At 43.7% G+C, this 22,442-nt stretch overlaps 1 protein-coding gene across 1 annotated transcript; it reads left to right on the top strand.

Moving 5' to 3' along the window:
* Positions 1–1,014: 1,014 nt before the first annotated feature.
* LOC129356533 (CKLF-like MARVEL transmembrane domain-containing protein 7) lies at positions 1,015–4,213 on the top strand. Its single transcript, XM_055026114.1, is given in 6 exon segments — positions 1,015–1,203; positions 1,206–1,231; positions 2,052–2,227; positions 3,338–3,437; positions 3,549–3,627; positions 4,014–4,213. Coding segments are annotated over 6 exon segments (480 nt in total). The 5' UTR covers positions 1,015–1,118; the 3' UTR covers positions 4,028–4,213.
* Positions 4,214–22,442: the final 18,229 nt, after the last annotated feature.

The following is a 22,442-nucleotide window of genomic DNA, read 5'->3' on the forward strand; positions in this document are numbered from 1 at the left end:
AGCTGCTGAAGCTAGGCTTGTTTAGAAAATGCTGAATGTGCTCACAGAAACCTGGTCCGGTCCGGTCGCCTGGCAGAGCCGTCCGGTCCGGTCCGGTTCGGTCCGGTCCGGTCCGGTCCGGTTCGGTTCCCCGGTGTCTCTGCTGGATGTTCCTGTTTGGACTGGGGCTGCATATGATGATGATGAGGATGCTGCAGTGTTTCCTGATGAAGGCCACACCCACCTGTCAACCTCACACACTGAACCGCCTGAACTCTGCTCACACAGGATGTTCCTTTCAAAATAAAAGCTCCTTGACTTTTTTCTTCACAGCAACAATAAAAACGTGAAACATTTAAAACGTTTCATGAAAAATGATTTTTTGCTTCTTCATGTTTTTGTGATTTTTATTAAATTTGTTTTATTTTTCTATAATATTGTAGTTCTAGGCTGCTGTAATGACTTCTGATTAAATTAAATTATTTTAGTTTCATGCAGATGAACTAGTTCAAGTTAATGAAAAGGAAAAGTTTGCTTTAAACTGATGCTAACAATTAGCCAGTTGTGACGTCAGAAAATGTTAAGATAACTAAAAGATAAACAATCTTTACATTGAAAAATGCAGTTTTGTCTTAATTAGTTTAATAGTTTTCAGACAAACTGTTGGAACAAGGCAGAGATTGGAATCGCTTCCCTTCCACCACTAGATGGCAGCAGCTGTGACATACTGCACCTTTAAAACAGAAAGATATGTGTGGCGGCCATTTTATGTTTGGATGATGGAAGAGTTCAGGTTTGCTCTCAACTATTGAGCTAACTAAACCTTTGGATATTAAAACGTCTTCCAGCGTTAAATGTTAAATGTAATGCGTTCTGCTATTACCACTATGTTAGTTACAAATGGTCGTAACAGTTTCATTGTTTCTCAATAACTTCCTGACGGTTTGTCAGACCGGACTCCAGAACCACACGGGTTACAGATTTTATTGTGAAAGTCCTCCCGGAAGTGTCCTGGTGTGTCTGCGCCAGCTTACCTGCGGAGGAGAAGAAGGTCCGCTCCCATCGACGCTCCGCTCCTCTGCGGTTGAACTTCACTAAAGCGGTCATTTCCTCCGCTGGAGCCGCCGCCGGACGCCGCCATGTCCCTCACCGCCATCAGCAGCACGCCGCCCGGCGGCAGGTCGTCCGGGAACGGCGGCCTCAACCTGGGATACAGCCGGACCATCCGGGACTGCTGAAGATCGGCCAGCTGGTGAGAGCCGCGGCGCCGCCGCCGAGCCGCGGCGCCGCCGCCAAGCCGCGCCGCCAAGCCGCGCCGCCGCATCGCCGCCCGGTCCGTTAGCTGGGGAAACCGGCCGCTGCGTTTCTGATGAATTCATAGTTTGAAATGTTTTATTGGAGCCGAAACTTGATTGTTTTCTTGAGCCAAACCTGGACAGAGCTGTGAAAAGCAGGGCCCCGGGTTCAGGAGGCCCCCCGCCTCCCACAGTGCAGACAACCAGCAAGTTGTTCATCATTTATCTTTGAGGATGTTTTGTTAATTTTCATGATAGTTTCTCCAAAGTTTCTAATGGAATCTGTTTGCTTAAGAATCCACATCATTGGCTGTGGTAAAATAAAACAAACTAGATACTATGACATGGCGGTTGCACATAAATAATAGGCTGATTTCTGCCACAGCTTGGAAAATTTCACTTTTCACAGTGAATGTATTGTTAGTTCAAACTACAGAACTGTTTCAGAGTCCGATTTTTAGTTTGCTGTAAAGTTCAAATTATTAATGCAAGCTAACGCTAGCAACTATGTTACACTGATTATTTTTGGTAAATTTTTACTTTGACTATAATGTCATTTATTTCTATTTTTCTCATGTGTTTTGTCTTGTTCTGTTTCCTGGTTTTTATCGCTTATATTTTTTTTTTCACAGTTTGTATTAATATTCCCAGTTAGCAGGTCGTTCTGGTTTGTGTGGTTTTGCTGGTTTTTCTGTGTTGTGGTTCCGCCTGTGTGACTCTGAGGTTCTGCTCGGCCCGTTCTGGTTCTGGCGTTAACGGACCGTGTTTTGCCTCCAGCTGTCGCTGCTCGTCGCCTTCCTGTGCGTCCGGCTGGCCCGCGGTTGGCCCGACTGGTACGCCTTCCAGTTCTTCGAGGTGGTGGTGCTCTGGTTCCTGGTGGCCTTCCTCATCTTCTTCCTCATGCACCTGTGCAGGCTGCAGGTGAAGATGCCCTGCATCAACTGGCCGCTGGCGTGAGACGCTCCTTCTGCTCCCATCGGACCTCGGGGTTAGCGACAGGAAGTGGTGCGGCGCGTCAGGCTGCTGTTCCGGTTGAAAAGCAGAGAAGCGTCTCTGATGTTAGCTTTGAAGCAGGAAACAGCAGCTGGACCAGGTTTCAGTTTCAGGATTCATTCTAGTCTCTAAATACTAAAAAGTGACTTTCTAAACGTCTGCATGGATTCATGTCTCCTGTGACCGGAACGCCTCGTCAGGGTTGCTCCAAAACTGCAAGATTAAAACGCTGCAAACTGGCTCCACAAAACAACGGCCCACCTCCCGTCCATAGGGGGACTAGAGTCAGTAACATTGGCTGCTTTTCTATAATATCATAAAAAAGAACAGCGAACCTTTCCTGCAACTTCCTTCTGGACGTCCGTCTTTACTGAGCGTCTGGTCCCGACTCCCCTGGAGGTCTGGAGGAAAGCGACAGAAAATGCTACAAATCACAAAAACATCCAAGTCCTCCAGACCACTAGGGGAAGTCTGGAGCAAACACATGAATGATGCAAATCCAAAAAACAGAGAAAAGGTGCGGCTACAGAAACCAGAAGCAGAAGAAAATGCAACAAAGACCAAAACAGCGAATTTAAAACTCTGCAGACAGAAATCTTCCAGGCCACCAGGGGGAGCCGGACCTCCATGAAGACGGAAAGGAAAGGTCTGCTGCACTTCATGTCTTTTAAGACACAGGTTTGTCTAGCGACTCCAGACGCCCCCTGGTGGCCTGGAGGATTTCTGCAGTTTTGCGGCATCTTTTCTTCCACTTCCTGCAGCATTTTCTGTTGCGTTTGTATTTGGTGTTTTGAGTTTCAATCATGTTTTTGCAGCAGTTTTCATGTTTGCAGCGCTTCGGATTAGCATGGATAAACATCCAGATGAATCATTTCCAGTCTGGTGAAATAGTACAGCTGTGCTCAGGCCTGAATTATCTGAACTCTGAGCTTAAATAAATCCTGTTTCAATATTTACTTCAGATGAACCAACTCGTCTGGTTCTGATCTTATTTCATCAGAAAATGTTTGCAGGTTTAGGTCACGATTTAGAGGTTTTATATCAACAAATGACCAGAGTTTCTGTGTTCAGGAGTTCTTCCACTACTCTGTCGGGTCCGTCCTGATCTTCATCGCCTCCATCATCGCTGCGGTGAAATGTGGCGCCGTTTCCTCCCTGGTGGTGGCGTCGGTGAGTCGCTCTGGTTAAACAACGGCAGAGTAACTCAGGTCCAGCAGGGACTTCCTGTTTCCTCCTGCTGCGTGTCAGCGGCTGACGGCGCCCCCTGCTGTCTGGTTGCAGGTTTTCGGGTTGATTGCGACGTTCCTGATGGTCGTCAATTTGTGGACGTCGTACAGCGTCGCCTGCGGCCCGGCAGCCGGTACGTCCTCTCCTCCGATTGGTCAGTTGATGGAGTTAGCTCAACGAGACAGCAGCCTGACACGGGAAGGGTCAAAGGTCAAGTCTCTCTAGAACCAAGATGGAGGAACCTGAACGCAGCAAATCGGCTGATTTTTAGAAGTCGTAATCTCAACGTTTCACATCTAATTATCGCAAAAAGTTTGTCATAATTTAACGATTTTTTTTTGTTTTACAATTTTTGTCTCATTTTAACGGATCGGTCAGACACCATAGATCAGTGAACATAGAAGCTGCTCTGTTTGCCTCTGAGCTAACGGTGACCCCACAGTGACCTCTTGGTTCGACTCGCCTGTGATTTCTGTCTGCGTGGTTTTTACCCATCATGCTTTGCTCTCCGATCTGCAGGTGAACAGGAGTAAAAGTGACTCGTCGTGAAAATGGCCGACAGCTGCATCCTGCTCCAGTTTTCTGCCGGCAACAACCCGCTCATCGAACCCGATTGGATGAAAAACAGAATCTGGACCAAAACCGGCGAGCGGACCGGATCATTTTAGCTGAGTTCAGTCCGTCAGGCAGCTGATCCACGTCACGTTTTTCTGTTTCAGCTTCATGTTTCCATAAAAACCTCCCAGTTTGGACTCAGGATGACGCCTTTCAGGCTGCTGGCCGGCAGTGTGCAGCAAATTATGACTTCAAACCAAATTAAGACACAAACCGATGAATACATCTAAAGGATTGTTTCTGTTGGTAATTTTCCTGAATCGTTCCGTTGACCTTCGTCACGTTTTGTGTGGATTTTTGGTGCTTTTAACTGAATTAACATAAAAACCGGCAAACAGAACCAAAGACAACAGAACCGGCAGCAGAACCGGCAGCCTGTTCATGTAGAGGATCACATGGAAATATCTGCACTGATGAATTATTGAAAACAAGCACATTTATTTGCTATAAATGTGAAACATTATGAAGCACCAGATGTTGCATGGATCAGAAGCTAGACGAAGCACAAACGGAGACAAAACACTCACATGTACTCAAACTAAAACCTGCATGTTTGTTATATTGGCTGAACAGAGAAACGAAAAGCTGAAGTGGATTTAAAGATGCTGAAGCACAAACTGAAGCCTGTGATGGTTCTGCATGTTTCTGTGATTCCCACAGGGAACCGTCGGCACTGATGCACGACACAAACCAGATTTTACTCTAAAAAACCCACAAAATACCACCTCAAAAAGTACAAATGAAAAACTAAAGTAATGATTTCAAAATGATTTTACTTTGGGATGAAAAACTTGATAAATCGTCTCATCAAACATCTTCCCTTCCATCAAACATTATACTTTAATATTCTGCTGTGAAAGTATAATGAATTAATTCAGTAAAAAATAGTCCTTTAAAATTCTAACTAAAGTTCAGAAAGAGAAATGGTCTCAGATAAAAATCTAATTATTTCTCCAAACCTGATATCAGTTTTGAGTTTTTTACAAACATTCAAAAGCCTTACATTTTGTCATGTAAATATCAAAAATAAATAAATAAACGGAGGAAAAAAATTAGCTTTCTAATCGTTTTACAGACTTTATAATTATTCACCTGCATTATTAACTAGCTGGATGTTTTTACTTCAATGTGTGAAAATAATTTAATAGCGACGTTAAAAACGTTACTGCTGCAGTGGAAGCTAACGTGATATTGTTAGCTTATCTTTGAAGCCATTCAAAAATGTAAAAAGTAAAATTAACTTTCAACATATTAAATCTATATATCTATTGTAATTATAGATGTGGAAAAAACCCTCTTAATTTCAGTTCTGGCTAAAAGCCTAAATTTGATTATGTTTTAGTGAAGTTAGCGTAGATGCTAACACTACAGAGAGGCTTCGTGAAGGGAAGCTGGCTAACTTTAGCTTGTCAGTTCTTAGAAAAGAAAGACTAAACATTTATTCATTTTTATAAATACATATTTGTAACTGTCTGGTAAAATCTGTGCCAAAATCTGCTTCTCTGTAATTTTAGCTTGAGCTAAATTAGCTTTGGCTAACATATTAGGCTAATGCTAGTATAGTGAGCACATGCTGTGGATGATATCATATTATAAATGAGTAAAAACAAACTTTCCTTCAACTTGGAGTCACTTTACTTAATTGATTCAAAACTTTGAGGACATTTTACTGTTATTTTGTAAAAAATGCAGTTTTGCACTGAAGGTGTTTGATCAACGCTAGCTGCGGTTCAGCCTTTTAAAGATGGCCGTTCTTTCACATAAAATCAGTTTCCTAGTTTGATCCTCTAACATGAACAAACATCAGAAAAGCTAAACTTTGTTTTTATCTCTGCTCCCTGAATCCAAAACATTTCACTCCTCCAGAACCGGAACCAGATGAAAACATGAACAGAAACATTCCTGCCTGATTGATGCTTCTGTTTCCTCTGGCACCAAATGAGGGATTCACAAATAAATCCGTTCAGTCTGAATTTTTCAGCTCTCTGGACTCTGAACCAACAGACTGTTGATTTTACTCTCACGGCGCTGACTCAGCGTGTGACAGCAGCAGTCCTCTGCGGCGGCCCATCTTTCCCCTCTATCCGTACAGAAGCTGCAGAATCGGCCTGGACTTGGAGGCTGCAGAGTTTTCTTCTCAGACAATCTTTCGATCTGATCAGATGTTTCAGCTCCAACCTGCTGCATGTCTCTGAGTTCAGCTCAGGTTTTCTGTCTGATCAACTGCCTAGCATCACACGCTGCGTCTGCTTGCTAAAGCTAACTCTTCTTCACCTTGTAGACGTTTCAGTGATGGGTCACCATGTTCAAGCTGTAGCATCGCTGCTTTGCTAATCTGGGCTCTTCTCTTGCATTTGGAGCAGATGGATGTCAAACTCAGTGGTGGGCTAGCTAAAACGTCAGCTGCGCTAACCCTAGAGCACTAAACAAATTAGTTTTGCTAATGCTAAACTGATACATCACAGTACTTAGCAGAAGCTAATGCTAACACGCTACTTCAACCAGTTACACTCTGCAGAGTGAAACCTTTTTGTGCTAAAGGAAGTGATTCTTTCAGACGTGGGTTATTAGATGCACTGCATCATGGGTGGAAAAGTGAGGAGTTCCTGGTTTCAGATTGTTTACTAAAAATTATTCTGGAAGAATATGAAATTTTTTTAATCCAAAATGAAAATTATTTGAACAAAACAGCCAAGTAATTAGAATTTATCAGGAAAACTTAATTTAGGCAAAGCTAAGCAAGCTAAATGTTTTCAAAATTAGCTCAAGCGCTAAGCTAAACGTTAGCGCATTAGCTGAAGTGTGCCCACCACTGCCGGTTTTATTTCTTTGTATTATGATGCTCTGCTAGGTTTTATTCTTTTGTTTTTCCATCTGAAGTTTCAATCACTGGAGAAAAATATTTCAGCTGAATATTTAAGATTTTGTATTTCTATAGTTGAAACTTTTAATATTTCTGACGTCAGTGTCTTGTTATAGTTGATTTTTGATGATCTTTTTTCACTCTTTTGATATTTCTGCCTGGATGTTTTGCATGGATCCAGAAGAAATCTTTCAGTTTGTCAGAGATTAGGCCCTCGCTGAGCCTGTTTACAGCAGAGCATCCAACCGTTCATCCAACCATCCAGGCCTGGTTCTGGTTCCAGGCCAAACGCCACTGTTTACAGGATTTATTTAGCGTGTTTCTGCAGCGGAGGCGTCATGCTGTGGGACCTGAACGCCCTGCTAGCTAAAGTGGTTTAGCTTGTTCTCCAAAGTGCCTTATTGTTCTGTTCGTGTCTGGCTCGGTCCGAGAGAACCGCAGGGACAGGCGTCACACAGATCACACCACTCTTGTTTTCACTTGTTTTCTAGGTTTTTCACATCCTGTCAGTTGTTGCATCTTTTCAATTAAAGTCTCACTGCATCACGTCGAGCCGTTCGGTGTCGATCTGGATTATTGATTCTGTCATTTTTAAACTCATATTTCATTATAACAAGCTAACTACTTAGCAACATGTTAACTGTTTCAGTTTGAGTGTTCATTTAGAATATTAAGCTAAATATTTAGCTGGTATCCTAGCTGAAAACCAGAAGTGGACAACCAAAATAAAAGCTTGTTCATGGAACCTCTGTTTTTTGTCTTCTCCAACAGTTCAGTTTAAAACGAAGGATGAATCGTTTTAAAGGCTGACAGACATTTACTGACGGATCTACAGAGTCTACAGGTTCAGTCTGAACAGGAGGTTATCAGCTTTATTTTGATAGTACACTTCCTGTAGCTAAGTATTGAGCTAACTAACTTTTTAGCTCCTTAATTAGTCACATTATATTTAAACGTTTAGCTGTAAATCTTTAGTTGGTAAACTAAATATTAAGGTTGGAGATAAATATCTGAAAAGTTGACTATTAAGTTCCAATCTATACATTTCGCTCTGATCTGCTGTTGAAAATATGACACTAAAAATGAACTCCATTGTTTTTCTCTAAAACTAAATTAAATTTTCTGACTGTAACTTTACAAACAGCAGCAGGAACTGAAAACATGATGAGTTCCAGCTGGAGTTACTATGAGCCCATCAGGACCCCGAAGCAGAACCCTGTGGAGCTCCGCTCCGTTCCCTGCCTTACAGGAAACAGCTGCCGTGTTTCCGTGGGAACAGGACACGTGGTCCTGCTCCACTTCCTGCTGCAACAGGAAGTGGAGCCTCATGGCCATTTCAGAAACTGGAGGAGAAAGTTTTTCTCAGGTCGACGGTCAGATCCATCGGAATAAACTTTATTTCTATCAGTTCTACAAATTCATGGTTCATGTTTTTTAGTTCAAACCAGCAAAATAATAGATTTTAAATTTCTTACAGAAAAATGATTTTATTCTGCAGATTTGAACTGATTTCATGTTGGTCTCTGCTTCCCCCTGGTGTTGGCGGTCTAGTTTACAGCTTTAAAGTTGATTAATAGAAATAATCTCAGATATTGTTGGAAAGAATAACTAACTGCAGGCGGCCTAAACAAAGCCCGGCACTGTAGCAACAGGAAATCTGCTCTAAACTTTCCTGCTGCTGGTTTAATGCAACAGAACATCTAAACTTTAAATTTTGGTTATTAAAAAACTTTAATTCACATTAAGCTTTTATGTCTGAAACATTTAGAAAATATTGTTTTATTTTCACATCGAGCTGCAGCACCGCTGGGCGCCACTAGATGGTGGCAGCAGGCCAACAGTCACTGGACCAGAACCAGAACTAAACTGGTTTCTAACCAGTAAGTCTTTAACAGGTGACATGACGAGGAACCAGCATCTGTTATTAACCAATCAGGTTGGAGATTTTCTCGGGATGGTCGTTTCTCTGAACTGGACCGGACCGGACCAGTCTCATCTCCGGCCCGGCTGAGGTCCAGGTGGTCCAGTCAAATTCACACCCCGATACTCATTCATTTAAAAATGTAATAGTTTCAAACCGAATATTTAGCTCGGTTGAGCTAACGGCCAAACTAAATGTTTAGTTAAAAACTAAGCATTTAGTTTGTTTACAAACTGAATGTTATTTAGTTTTAACAATTTATCTAAACTAGTTTATTTAAACTAGCAATGTAAATATTAGCTTGCTAATTAAGTATGTTGTTAGCCATAATTACATGCTAATCTGCAATTAGCATGCTAGCTAAATATGTAGCTTTACAGCTACATATTAGCATATTAGTTTACAAGCTAAAGATTTAGCTCCAAGTTATTCATTTAGTTTGTTAAATATTTTGAGTTGAACCGGACGGAACCAGATGAACCGGACCCTTCCAGAAGCTTCCTGATCGGATCGTCAGGAGAGAACAGGGAGCTGCAATCTGCTGCAATCTGACTGAAGTTCAAAGAGCAGAAACGAGTTTTAAGGAGACGCTACGTTGAGAAAAGTCAAATTGAACTGATGGAATAAGCAGGAAGTGAAGAAGCAGACTGAAGTTTTTGTCGTCTTCAGGTTGTGCTTTGTGTTTCTGTCCAGCAGAGGGCGCCGCAGCTCAGCTCAATTAAAACCCCACCTGGTTGAGTTTAAACGTGCAGACGCTTTAATTGGCTGCTGGACGTCGTCTGTTAAAATGTCTCCGTTTCTGGGCTTCTTGTCGGTCCTCCAGGATTCCCGGCCAGAACTTCCCTCGCTCACTGAGTTCTGTTTAAAGTAGAGACAGAAGACGTGAAGCTGCAGGTTCCTGTCGGTTTTCTGCTCCTTCACAGCTTCATGTGAAGCTTTCTCTCCTCCTCCATCTTGCTGGTTTTCTCTTCGTCTCCATCTGTTCCTCCCGTTTCGTTTTGTCCCAGATTGTGTGGATTCCCTCCAAACCGGCTCCGGCTCTCCCATCAAACGTTACATGTATGGTCCCTCTGGTTTCACTGAAAGGCTGAGTTCCTACCATCCAACTCCAGTCTATTGGCCTAGTCAAAGTCTGGTATGGTTAATGAGGTGTGAATGCCAATTGACCTCTGACCTCTAAACTCTGACGCCTCCATCTTGTTTCATCTGGTGAAACAGGAAGTTGCTCTCAGCATCTTCAGAGGTTTTAGTGTCGTTTCCTGCAGTGGTTGTTGGTGCAGCGCCCCCACAGGCCAGGAGGGGAACAGGCTGGTTTGGGTCAGAACCACAGCAGCTGGAGGTGGAGCAGATAATGGAGTTCTGGGTCCAGTAGAACCGGGTCAACCGGACCATCAGGAGGGAAGCATCCAAACCTCCTGAGACTTGAGTTGAATTTGAAACAAAGTCCTGATCTATAAAACTCTGACGCTCAGAGGATCTGAACCTGCAGGTGGATTCACAGAAATCTTTCCTCCTCCTCTTCCTCCTCTTCTTCCTCATTCTCTTCTTCTTCCTCCTTCCTCCTCCTCTTCTTCTTCCTCCTCCTTCCTCTTCCTCCTCCTCTTCTTCCTCATTCTCTTCTTCCTCTTCTTCCTCCTCCTTCCTCCTTCTTCTTCCTCCTCCTCTTCTTCTTCCTCCTCCTCCTCTTCCTCCTCCTTCCTCTTTCTCCTTCCTCCTCCTCTTCCTCTTCTTCTTCCTCCTCCTCCTCTTCCTCCTTTTCTTCCTCCTCCTCCTCCTCCTCCTCCTCCTTCCTGCTCCTCTTCCTCCTCCTCCTCCTTCCTCTTCCTCCTTCCTCCTCCTCTTCTTTCTCCTCTTCCTCCTCCTCTTCCTTTTCTTCTTCCTCTTCCTCCTCCTCCTCTTCCTCCGCTTCCTGTTCTTCCTCATTCTCCTCCTCCTTCCTCCTCTTCCTCCTCCTCTTCCTCTTTTGGGGAAGTGTATCCTCAGGTGGAGTAGTGCTTTCCATGGCAACCCTCCGCCTGTGTTTCGTGTGTAATTATTGCTTTCACCATCGTTAGACGGGACAAAGGGAAGAACAACAGCATGGGGTCCTTTCTGCTCCCAGACAACAAGAAATAAACATGTCAGCGTTTAAAGTCGGCTTGCTGAGGTCCAAACCCGACATCCGGAACCAGAACTCGTTCAAATCTCACATTTTGCTCAATTTGTTTTCCTGCTGCAAACTGTTTCTGTCTGAGGAGGGAAAACAGGAAGCTGCAGGAACAGAGAGCAGCTAACAGAGAGGAAGCAGTTCTGGTTCTGAAGTCAGCTGCAGTTTGGAACGAACCAGAACTTTGGCTTCAGGTTTGATGTTTTCATGTGACGTCAGAACCAGAGAGGAGAGGCAGAGCGGCAGCCGCAGCTAGCTAGCTCAGCTAGCTAGCTCAGATAGCTAGCTCAGATAGCTAGCTCAGACAGAGAGCTAGCGCTCAGAGAGCTAACGCTCAGAGAGCTAGCTCAGAGAGCTAGCTCAGAGAGCTAGCTCAGAGAGCTAGCTCAGAGAGCTAGCTCAGAGAGCTAGCTCAGAGAGCTAGCTCAGAGAGCTAGCTCAGAGAGCTAGCTCAGAGAGCTAGCTCAGAGAGCTAGCTCAGAGAGCTAGCTCAGAGAGCTAGCTCAGAGAGCTAGCTCAGAGAGCTAGCTCAGAGAGCTAGCTCAGAGAGCTAGCTCAGAGAGCTAGCTCAGAGAGCTAGCTCAGAGAGCTAGCTCAGAGAGCTAGCTGCTTAACTGGACAGTTTTATTGAGCTAAATACTTTAATAAAATAAGATCTTGATAAACTTCTGGTTTCAAACCTGTTCATGTTAAGTCCAGCTAACCTTAACCCTTAACCCCTGACCCTCTAACTCAGTGCTTCTCAATTATTTTCCGTTACCCCCCCCTAGCAAGAAGAAAACTATTCGCGCCCCCCACTCCCCACCGTGACTATCCATCTCTGCATAACATTTTTTTTGCTGAAAAAACTCTAGCGGCTTATCGGCGTGATTGGGATGTAACGTATTTAAGTGACGCGCTAATTTATTTGGCTTCATGCTGTCCGCTGCGAGCATTTTTAGACACAGCAAACACACCGGTCTTTCCTCTTCTCCAACTGTAGTCACAGTGAAGCCAAGCGCTAAATACGCTTCCTCGTATTTCCTCTTCTTAGCTTTCGGTTGACTTTCTGTTGTCTCATTATCTTTGTCTCTCTCCGCTTTTCTTTTCATCCCTGTGAAAAACTTTTTCATGTTGGGGGTTGTTGAATAACGGAGGCCATAGACAGAACGCAGTCGGAGCTTTTTGTTGACTTAACACTGCTAACCAAGGCAAACCTGTTGTCTTGTAAGTCGTAAAATGTTGCACTGTCGCAAACGTGACAGAAGTAACAATGAGAGCGCCACTGCCGCCTACTGTGCGCAATTACACTTTATACTAGTACGGCCAAAAAAAAAGCCTGTTCCCCAGGATCACACGCCCCCCCAGGTATCGCACCGCGCCCCCCAAAGGTTCCCGCCCCACTATTTGAGAAGCACTGCTCTAGCTGGTTGGGGCTTCGGATCAATGTTCATCATCGACTGGCTCGTGGAAAAGCCCTGCAGGCACCGAGGGTGAAATGACGTTTTCAACAGACGTGAAACGACCGAACCGCTTTTCCCCGAAGGCGGAAGCAAACAGCCCCACCTGTACCTGGGTCTACAGTAACAGCTGAACATTTTCTCAAAATGTTTTAATGTATTTTGCGCTTCTACCCGCCTGTCCCTCTGTCTGCTGAGCGGTTTGTCTCCGCCTCTCTTTCTTCTTGTCTTCCGTTTATCGATCCCATGGAGAGAGGCGAGTTTTAAAATCCATTGGAATCTGTAGTGGCGATTGTTTGTCAAACCAAACATCCAATAAAAAGTTCCATCAGCCACTATGAGGCACTGGGGTCCAGATTCTTAACACAGGCAAAAGAATCCCAAGGTCCAAACTTGTTGATTGTCTTGGTTGCTTTTATTTTCCTTTTATCCAAGCAATTACAATTATCAAACTTTTCTTTGTTCTCTGGCACTGATCTCTCTCTCTGATCTCTTGCACTGGTAAAAACCATAGGCCCCAAACCCAAATGCCTGTTGGTCCTTTACCAGGCCCCTACATTTATAGAAGGTGGACTGACCCGCCTCACTTCCTGTCTAGCTTACAAATGATAAAAAATAGGAAAAAATAAGAAAACAAAACAAAATATAAAATCAATTATTAACCTGCAAATAAACTCTGTAAATAATGCAAAAAATAGAAGTTTAAGAATAAACTAACAAAATTCAAATAGATAAAGAAATAAAGAATAAATAGCTCCAACAGAATCCTTTCATTTATGTCCAAATGTTTATTTTTCCTTCTCTACTACTGATAAGTGTTTGGATATTTTCATTTGAGTTGCTGTTACGCCTTTATAACATTATGTTGCATAGATCAGGTTGGAGAACTGGAGCACATGCTAAGTGCTAATGCTAATGTCTCCTGATTGACAGATTGAATAAACGCAGAGAGAACCGTTCCTGCAGAACCGGCTGCTTTCTGTCACTGTTCAGTTATTTACAATAAATGAACCTGCAGAAACCACGGATCAATTATTACATGTGCAACAAATTTCTGAGTTTCAAAAGTGATTTTTTTATTTATTTTAAGCCTCAGAAAATATTCATGCTTAATTTTGTTTCTGCTAATAAAATGTAGTTTTATTTTGATTATTTTTTGTTTGTGAATCTTTGTGATTTTAAGTCGCCTTCATTCATCTGGACCAGTTTGATTACACATTCACACCTCTAAAACACGAACCGGACTCACCAGGCAGACGGACTGGAGTTGGATTAAACCGGACCGGAGTTGGTCTGTTGTGAAGCAAGCAGCTGTAGTTTCTCCTTGTTTTCTGTGTGGTTTCATGGGATTCTTTCTCCTGTGTCTCCAAACAGTAAAAACAGCAAACTCCGTTTTGTTTTGCAGTTTGTCTCTAATCTGTGGACTTAATTAAGTCTCTGTCTGCCATCTGCTGCTTTAATGAACTCTGTTGGTATTTGTGCAAACCGCAGATCGGCCGTCAGCCGGCTCTAATTAGCGACAGGAACAAAGAGCAGCTTCATCTTGCAGTGATTCCCGTTCACTTCCTGCTGCTTTATGAACATGTTTTCGTGTCTCTGTTTGCCTCTAATTACTGATCTCCTTTAAATGCTCCTCTTTACCTCTTCACACAGCCAGTCTTTCCCTCTCGGTGTTCCGGTTCTCCGGGATATCAGCCCAACTTCAGCTTTCCCTGTGGATGATTCAGAGACTGTCCAATCAGAGACTTCCTCACCCAGGGGCGATTCTAATGCTGCTAGTTGAGCTAAACCAGTTGGTTTAGTGCTACTAGTTAAACCAAAGCAGCTGGTTTAGTGCTGGTTTAGTGCTGGTTTAGTGCTGGTTCAGTGCTGGTTTAGTGCTGGTTTAGTGCTGGTTCAGTGCTGGTTTAGTGCTGGTTTAGTGCTGGTTCAGTGCTGGTTTAGTGCTGGTTCAGTGCTGGTTTAGTGCTGGTTTAGTGCTGGTTCAGTGCTGGTTCAGTGCTGGTTTAGTGCGTTGAAGAAGCCAGTTCTGCTGATTTTATTGGGGTTTTCCTGCACTTCTCTGCTGGAGCCTGAACATGGCTTGGTTTCTGCCTGGTAACACTGCGGCTTCTTCAGCTTTAAATATCTGATATGAAACAGAGTGAATCGTTAGTGTAGCCGAACAGAACATCAGGATAACAGAAGCTGAAATCTGAATCAATAATTAATGAGCAGAATAAAATGTTTTTCTGATTCCCAAACAGCTCAGAGTGGATCAGCAGCCTCTCAGTCGTTTGGTTTGTTTCCTTTGAGGCGGTTTCAGTCACACTGTTTTCAGCACAATGAACCCAGGTGATAAAACCCCATAAATGCTCCCAGAATGCTCTGCTGCTGGCCCAGATTGGCCGGAATAATCCGCTAAACTTCGCTAGCAGCTCAATGTGGCTGATAAACACCTCAACAGGACATGTCCCTCCATCAGGACTCTGACCTTTGACCCCCAGCCATGTCAGTGAAGGGTTAAGAACAAGAGCAAATTAATTGATCCAAGTTCATCATTAACTTTGCTCCAGCAAGGCAACGCTGAGCCATTCACACTTCATCTCTGACAACCTGCTGCTAACGCACTGCATGCAAGCAGCTAACACATTGCTAACACATTGCTAAAAAGCCACAAACATGTCGCTAACAAGCAGTTAACACATTGCTAACACATTGCTAAAAAGCCACAAACATGTCGCTAACAAGCAGTTAACACATTGCTAACACATTGCTAACACATTGCTAAAAAGCCACAAACATGTCGCTAACAAGCAGCTAACACATTGCTAACACATTGCTAAAAAGCCACAAACATGTCGCTAACAAGCAGCTAACACATTGCTAACACATTGCTAAAAAGCCACAAACATGTCGCTAACAAGCAGCTAACACATTGCTAACACATTGCTAAAAAGCCACAAACATGTCGCTAACAAGCAGCTAACACATTGCTAACACATTGCTAAAAAGCCACAAACATGTCGCTAACAGGCTGCTAACAAGCAGCTAACATTGCTAAAAAGCCACAAACTTGTCGCTAATGCACTGCTAGCAAGCAGCTAATCCTCCCCTATTAACATTTTTATATTTCTCAAATTTTCAGAATTGAAATCAAATCAAGTCTGCAGAATAAATTTTGCCCAAACTTGACATCATCCATGATGCCCTTCGTCGTTCTGGCGGTTAAATATCCAGGATGTTCATCATCCCTGGAGTTTCTTTTTATCCTCCATGTTTTTTTGTACCTGGCGTTTTTCCACGACATCAGAAAACTTTGCTGCTAATTAAACGTCAGAAATAATTAAACCCTAAAATGTTAAGGACAATATTAGAGCTATTGGAGATCAAATTAAATCCATATTTCAGCAGATGGACAGATTGTGAAAAGGTTCTGGTAAAACACTGAAATGGACGGACCCGGATCGTTTGTCGGGTCCTGCGGCTCGGGTTCTGTCCGGCCAGCAGGCCGACTCTCCGGTTTCCTCCCTCCAGACTCTCAACCTGAACAGGTCGGCTCGTTTTCAGCCGTCTGATGTCAGATCTCCCGGCGGCGCCGACCCGCTCTGCTCGCTCTGATTGCGTCGAGCTGCTGCGGGACGTGATGATGATGATGATGATGATGAAACTCCCACTGCTCTCACATTTAGAGGAGAAACTGAAACTCGTTTACAGATAAATTATTTCAGCAGATGAAAACCGGCGGAGCGTGAAGAAACAGCTGCAGGGAGGAAATCCTCTTCTTCAGACACTGACCAGGAATTTCAATTCAGAGCAGAATCTGTCACAATAAATCAATTAATACATTAAAAATAACTCTTTCATTTTCATCTGCATGATTTATCGTTTCTCTTTCTACCAAAACTAGATTCAGCCTGTTGCTTCAGTCTTCCAGTGTTTAATGTTCATTACAGTTCAAAGTTCATCTTTATTGGAAATGGTTTATTTATTACAATAACTTCTACCATATTTATCACCCAGTAACATTTGTTATGTAACAATGAATCATTCCACAAGTTATTAATTAATATTAGTGTTTTCAAATCATTTTCCAATAATGTCATAATAAAGCAAGAAGACATTCTGGCGTCAATATCATAAAAATGACAATATTGCCAAAGTTTTTATGCATTTTCCAATCAGTTCCACTTTCCCCTCCCCTCTCCTTTTTTAAGGAGATAAATAAAACTTTTTCCAACTTCATCTGGAACAGTAAGCATCCTAGAGTGAGGCTGTCCCTTTTATATCTACCTTATGACAGGGGTGGTTTACAATTACCAAATTTATTATGGTATTTCTGGGCAGCCCAGATCAGAGCAGCTATGTTTTACTTTATATCCAAAGAGCCCCCAGTGTGGGTTACAATGGAGTCCCAGCATATCTCTATTCCTATAAACTTATACTTGTACTCATCAGACAGGAAAAAACTTATTAAACAAAGAAAAAACCCTTTTCTGAAAATACAATGCTGGTCTGGCAAAAGGTACTTGATTATTTGGGAGTAAAGCAGCAGCTATCCCAGTTCTCACCCATCTTTGGAAACAGGGACTTTGGTCCAGGTAGAACTGACCCGGGTTTTAAACTCTGGTCTGCTAAGGGGTTAGCTAAGGTATCTGATCTTTTTATAGGGAGTATTTATGTCATTCGAAGAACTTAAAAACAAACATGACATTCCTACTAAACATTTCTATAAATATCTTCAAGTTCGGAATTTCATTTTATCCAAGCAACAAAACAACCTTGATCTGCCCTCTTTGTCTTCATTAGAAGACATTATCATCAGCCACCTATATGGCAGAGGACAGGTGTCTCTAATTTATTCCTTGTTGGTTGACAACTGTAAGGAATCTTCGACTAATATCCTAAAAGCATGGGAAGTGGACTTGGGAGAGAACTTATCGAGTGAGGAATGGTCATTAGCTTGCACTTCGATTCACACACAATCTGCTAACATAAATTCCAAATTATTACAATACAAATGGCTGACTAGGCAATACATCACTCCAGCTAAACTGCATAATTTTAATCCTAATATTCCTGATACTTGCATTAAATGTACTTCCCAAAAAGGTTCTTTATTTCTGGGCGTGAAGAGGTAGCATTTTATTGATTGTGATAGGTCAGATGATTGGTAAAAAGGTTCCTTTGGATCCTAAAATGTGCATCTTGAATATTTATCCTGAGGACTTTGTTCTCCCAAACAACTTGAGATCCTTACTTAATGTCTCCTTTTTGGAAGCTAAACGTTGCATTGCCCTCTCTTGGAAGAAAAGGACATTATGTGGAATTTTACAATGGACCACACAAATGACATTCTACTTTGCACTTGAGAAAATCAGTTACTTTACTAAGAATAAGCTTGATAAATGTTGGCTGGTCTGGTCTGTCTTTTACACTTGGCTGTGCCAAAATGACATCCAACTTGATGGATGGAAAGATGGATGGCTATAAGGCCATATGGTGAGACAAATTGATGTTTACATCGGTTGGTCAATCGAGGGTCTGCTGCAACCCTGCCGTTTTTTTATTGTTTTTATTGTGTATATGCTCTTTGGGTTTTCCTCTGGTATAGGTCTACGTTCTAAGTATTTGTAATTACTGATGAAATAATGATTTAAATGTGTCATTGACTTATTAAAACTCATCTGTGTGTTTTGGTCCATCTTTAAATAATAGAAGTTTATCCATAAATTTCTTATTAAAAGTAAATACAGTAAAGCTTTCTGAAATATGGTTTTATTTGTGAGTTTATTAATTCACAGAAGTGTAAGTCGACAGATTGTAATGTTCAGTTTCAATGTTCATCATAAACTTCCCGTCGTTCTGTCAGTGAATGAACTGAACTTTCTTTCCTGCTCAGGATCCGGCGCTGACCATCACCAACAGAACCAGAGACGCTCGGCCTTCAGCCAAACCACTCACATCCATTTCTCTGTCAGCAGCAGCTCTGCATCCCGGGACGATTACAGCCCATTTCTATCCGAGGGCTGAGTCCAACACGGTGTGTCTGCTGGAGAGCTGGCAGAGATTAAACCTATTTGTCTTCTGGCAGCGACAGAAAGCTGAGAGGAGGACAAATGGAGAAAAACAGGGACAGTGGGACAAATCCTGGAGGAGAGACGGGATGCTGCTCCACGTTTGGAGAAAAGCAGAGATCATCACACCTCCAGAACCAGAACCAGATGGGTCTGGACTCCAGACAACCAACTGATTTCCACGTGTTAATATCTCGTTATGAAATATTTGAAGATTTATATCTTTTTCTTTAGGATTGAAATGAACCACAAACCTGACATAAACGGACTCTCGTTGAACCGGACCGGACTCTCGTTGGACCGGACCGGACTCTCGTTGGACCGGACCGGATTCTCGTTGGACCGGACCGGACTCTCGTTGGACCGGACCGGACCGGACTCTCGTTGGACCGGACCGGATTCTCGTTGGACCGGACCGGACTCTCGTTGGACCGGACCGGACTCTCGTTGGACCGGACCGGACTCTCGTTGGACCGGTGATATTGATGCAGAGCCAGAGGAGATTATTTAGTCTCCTAACAGCAGCTGATTATTTGCGACTCCTGATTTGGTGAAAAAGTGACTCCAGGATGAGTTCATGGTTCTCATCCTGGAGGAACCGCAGCAGATGAGGCTCATCAGAACCGCCTGCTTCGTTCCTCTCATCGTCTGCTGACGTGTTTCAGAGGAAGGATAATTGCTTCACAGCCAGTTAGAGCTGAGCTGAACATTAAACCCTCGGTCAGGTCGCCTCAGCAGAACCAGAACCGATCAGCGAAGCAGAACCTTGAGAGTCCAGAAGCATGTCCAGATAAACGGCGACACCAAGAACTTTAAACCTGCATTGGATTCAGTTCAGCATGTCAGACAAATAACTGTTCAGCTGGAAGATTTTTTGTTTTGTGGACCAACCTGCATGTAGAAGAAAGATGTTGAAGTTCTGGATCCAGTAGAACCGGGTCAACTGGACCTAAACTGCTGTAATTTTCACACATTACAGAAACATCAGATCAAATGAGCAGAGCTTCTCCTGTCCTCACGATTCGTTGTTGTGATTCTTCCTTTGTCCTGAAGGCCCAGAAGAACCCAGAAGAACCTGGGCTCAGATGTTTATGTTTCTGCTGTACAACATTTTGTATCAGAACATTTATGATGCTGCATGAAAGAACAGAGAAAAGCAGCATTTGAACCTCCTGAAGGCGTCTGAAGCCTCCCACCTGGACACATGTCCACCTGGACACATGTCCACCTGGACACAGGTCCACCTGGACCCGCGTCCACCTGGACACGCGTCCACCTGGACACATGTCCACCTGGACCCGCGTCCACCTGGACCCGCGTCCACCTGGACACAGGTCCACCTGGACCCGCGTCCACCTGGACCCGCGTCCACCTGGACACAGGTCCACCTGGACACATGTCCACCTGGACCCGCGTCCACCTGGACCCGCGTCCACCTGGACCCGCGTCCACCTGGACACAGGTCCACCTGGACCCGCGTCCACCTGGACACAGGTCCACCTGGACACAGGTCCACCTGGACCCGCGTCCACCTGGACCCGCGTCCACCTGGACCCGCGTCCACCTGGACTCTGATTCTGTGGTCTGAGTGAAACTGGCTCGGTTTGTGTCTGATGGAACAAAATGGCCGACCCGGACTCTGGACCTTTAAAGGCCCAGAAGCTGCAGGTTAAATAAAATAATATTTCTGAAACTGTGGTTATTTGGAGGCGTTTAGATATGAGATCGATTCATTATTTAATATGGAATAAAATCTGATTTCTCATTTTAGTGATGAGTGAATTCAGATGAATTATTCACAGCAACATTAATCTAGAAATAGATTTGAGCTCCAGAAACAGCTGCGCATTTTATTCTCTATGAAGCCTCAGTTATTGATACTGTATTAGTTTAATATTTGTCTGTAAATATTTTCCACCTCTGCTCCACTAGAAGTTCTGGTTCCAGTAGAACCGATTCTACTGGACTCCGTCTGGACGGTCCCTGATGGACGGGCCAATCACAGGCGAGGTGCGCTGCGATTGGTCACAAGTTTCATGCAGAATGATCTCAGATATTGATGTCATTTCTCTTCCTCTGGTTTCTGTCCTCAGGCGACATGAATACGCAGCATCTATCTGTTGCCCAGATGCATGCTGGGAGATCTGGACTGAGGCAGCTGCAGTGTGTTTCTGCTAGTTGGTCTGTGAAACGTCTCTCATGGTTTCTGTCCTCAGCGGCCGGCGTCCCTCAGGGAACCGGTCCTCTCCAGGAGGGAAAAGCCGGGACGGATCCAGATGTCTGGGAAGGGATTTCCCTGCATGGCTGAGCAGCTGCTGCGTCTCGCCGTCCTGCCAGAACCGGTCCAAACCTCTCAGTGAAGAACGATGCTGCTGCTGAAAACCATCAAGCTGATGTGAGCAGAATCAGCGGATCCGACTCCCAACAGACGGTCCACCGAGGGACCAGAACCCCAGGGACCAGAACCCCCAGGGACCAGAACCCCCAGGGACCAGAACCCCGAGGGACCAGAACCCCCAGGGACCAGAACCCGGGAGCCCTGCTTCAGTTTTCATCCAGGTTGTCCAAACTGAACCGGGTCAAAGATCTGCTTTACTAAACGTTTGTTGCACACGGCCTTGTTTTTATGAAAATGCTCCATTTCGTCGTTAAAGAGGAAAAACCTGAAAACATGAAGCAGTTTCTGCACAGAAAGAGTCTGAAAGGTGCATAAACTTTCTGCCTGTTTGTCTTCATCACCTTCAGATGAAAAGCTGCAATAAACTAACAGATTCCATCCGGATCCAGTTATCAGCTCCACTGGAGCTGGAGACGTTATTAGAATCTGAATGAAGGCCAAACAAACAGTTTTCATAAAGCAGGTTCAGAGAGCAGCACATATTTCATATTTTCTGTCCATCAGCTCAGAGCCGCGCTTCATCTTCTTCCATCTCCAGGTTTGAGTTTCATGCAGAGGAACGGAGCAGATCTCTGTTATTGATGGAGATCAATAACTCAATAACTGATATGCTGCAGGAAACACCTCCAACCATCTGACCAAAACAACAACCAGGAGACAGGAAGCAGAACCGAACTGGACCAGAGACGTTTTCAAATCCGACAATATTCTGGAGATGGAACAAGGAAATCCTAGAAACCAGTTTAAAACCAGTGGGGAAGCTAACGACTTTGCTGTGCTAACCCTAATTATCATCAATATTAATTTGCTAATTCAACATCATTTAGCAGGAGCTAACATTGTTGACAAAACAACTGAGTGAATTAGCATTTAAAATTGAGGCAGAAAAAAATCATTTAAAGGAAGTTAAAGATTTTCAAAGTTAGCAAAATCACAAAACAGAACATTAGCTCTGCTAGGCACATTAGCTCTGCTAGCAGCACAGCTAGTAGCACATTAGTTCTGCTAGCAGCACATTAGCTCTGCTAGTAGCACATTAGCTCTGCTAGCAGCACATTAGCTCTGCTAGCAGCACATTAGCTCTGCTAGCAGCACATTAGCTCTTCTAGCAGCACATTAGCTCTTCTAGCAGCACATTAGCTCTGCTAGTAGCACATTAGCTCTGCTAGCAGCACATTAGCTCTGCTAGCAGCACATTAGCTCTGCTAGTAGCACATTAGTTCTGCTAGCAGCACATTAGCTCTGCTAGTAGCACATTAGTTCTGCTAGCAGCACATTAGCTCTGCTAGTAGCACATTAGCTCTGCTAGCAGCACATTAGCTCTGCTAGTAGCACATTAGCTCTGCTAGCAGCACATTAGCTCTGCTAGTAGCACATTAGCTCTGCTAGCAGCACATTAGCTCTGCTAGCAGCACATTAGCTCTGCTAGCAGCACATTAGCTCTGCTAGCAGCACATTAGCTCTGCTAGTAGCACATTAGTTCTGCTAGCAGCAAATTAGCTCTGCTAGC

The sequence above is a fragment of the Poeciliopsis prolifica genome, unplaced genomic scaffold, assembly GCF_027474105.1.
Source record: "Poeciliopsis prolifica strain line A6 unplaced genomic scaffold, Auburn_PproV2 SCAFFOLD177, whole genome shotgun sequence".
NCBI classification, from domain to species: Eukaryota; Metazoa; Chordata; class Actinopteri; order Cyprinodontiformes; family Poeciliidae; genus Poeciliopsis; species Poeciliopsis prolifica.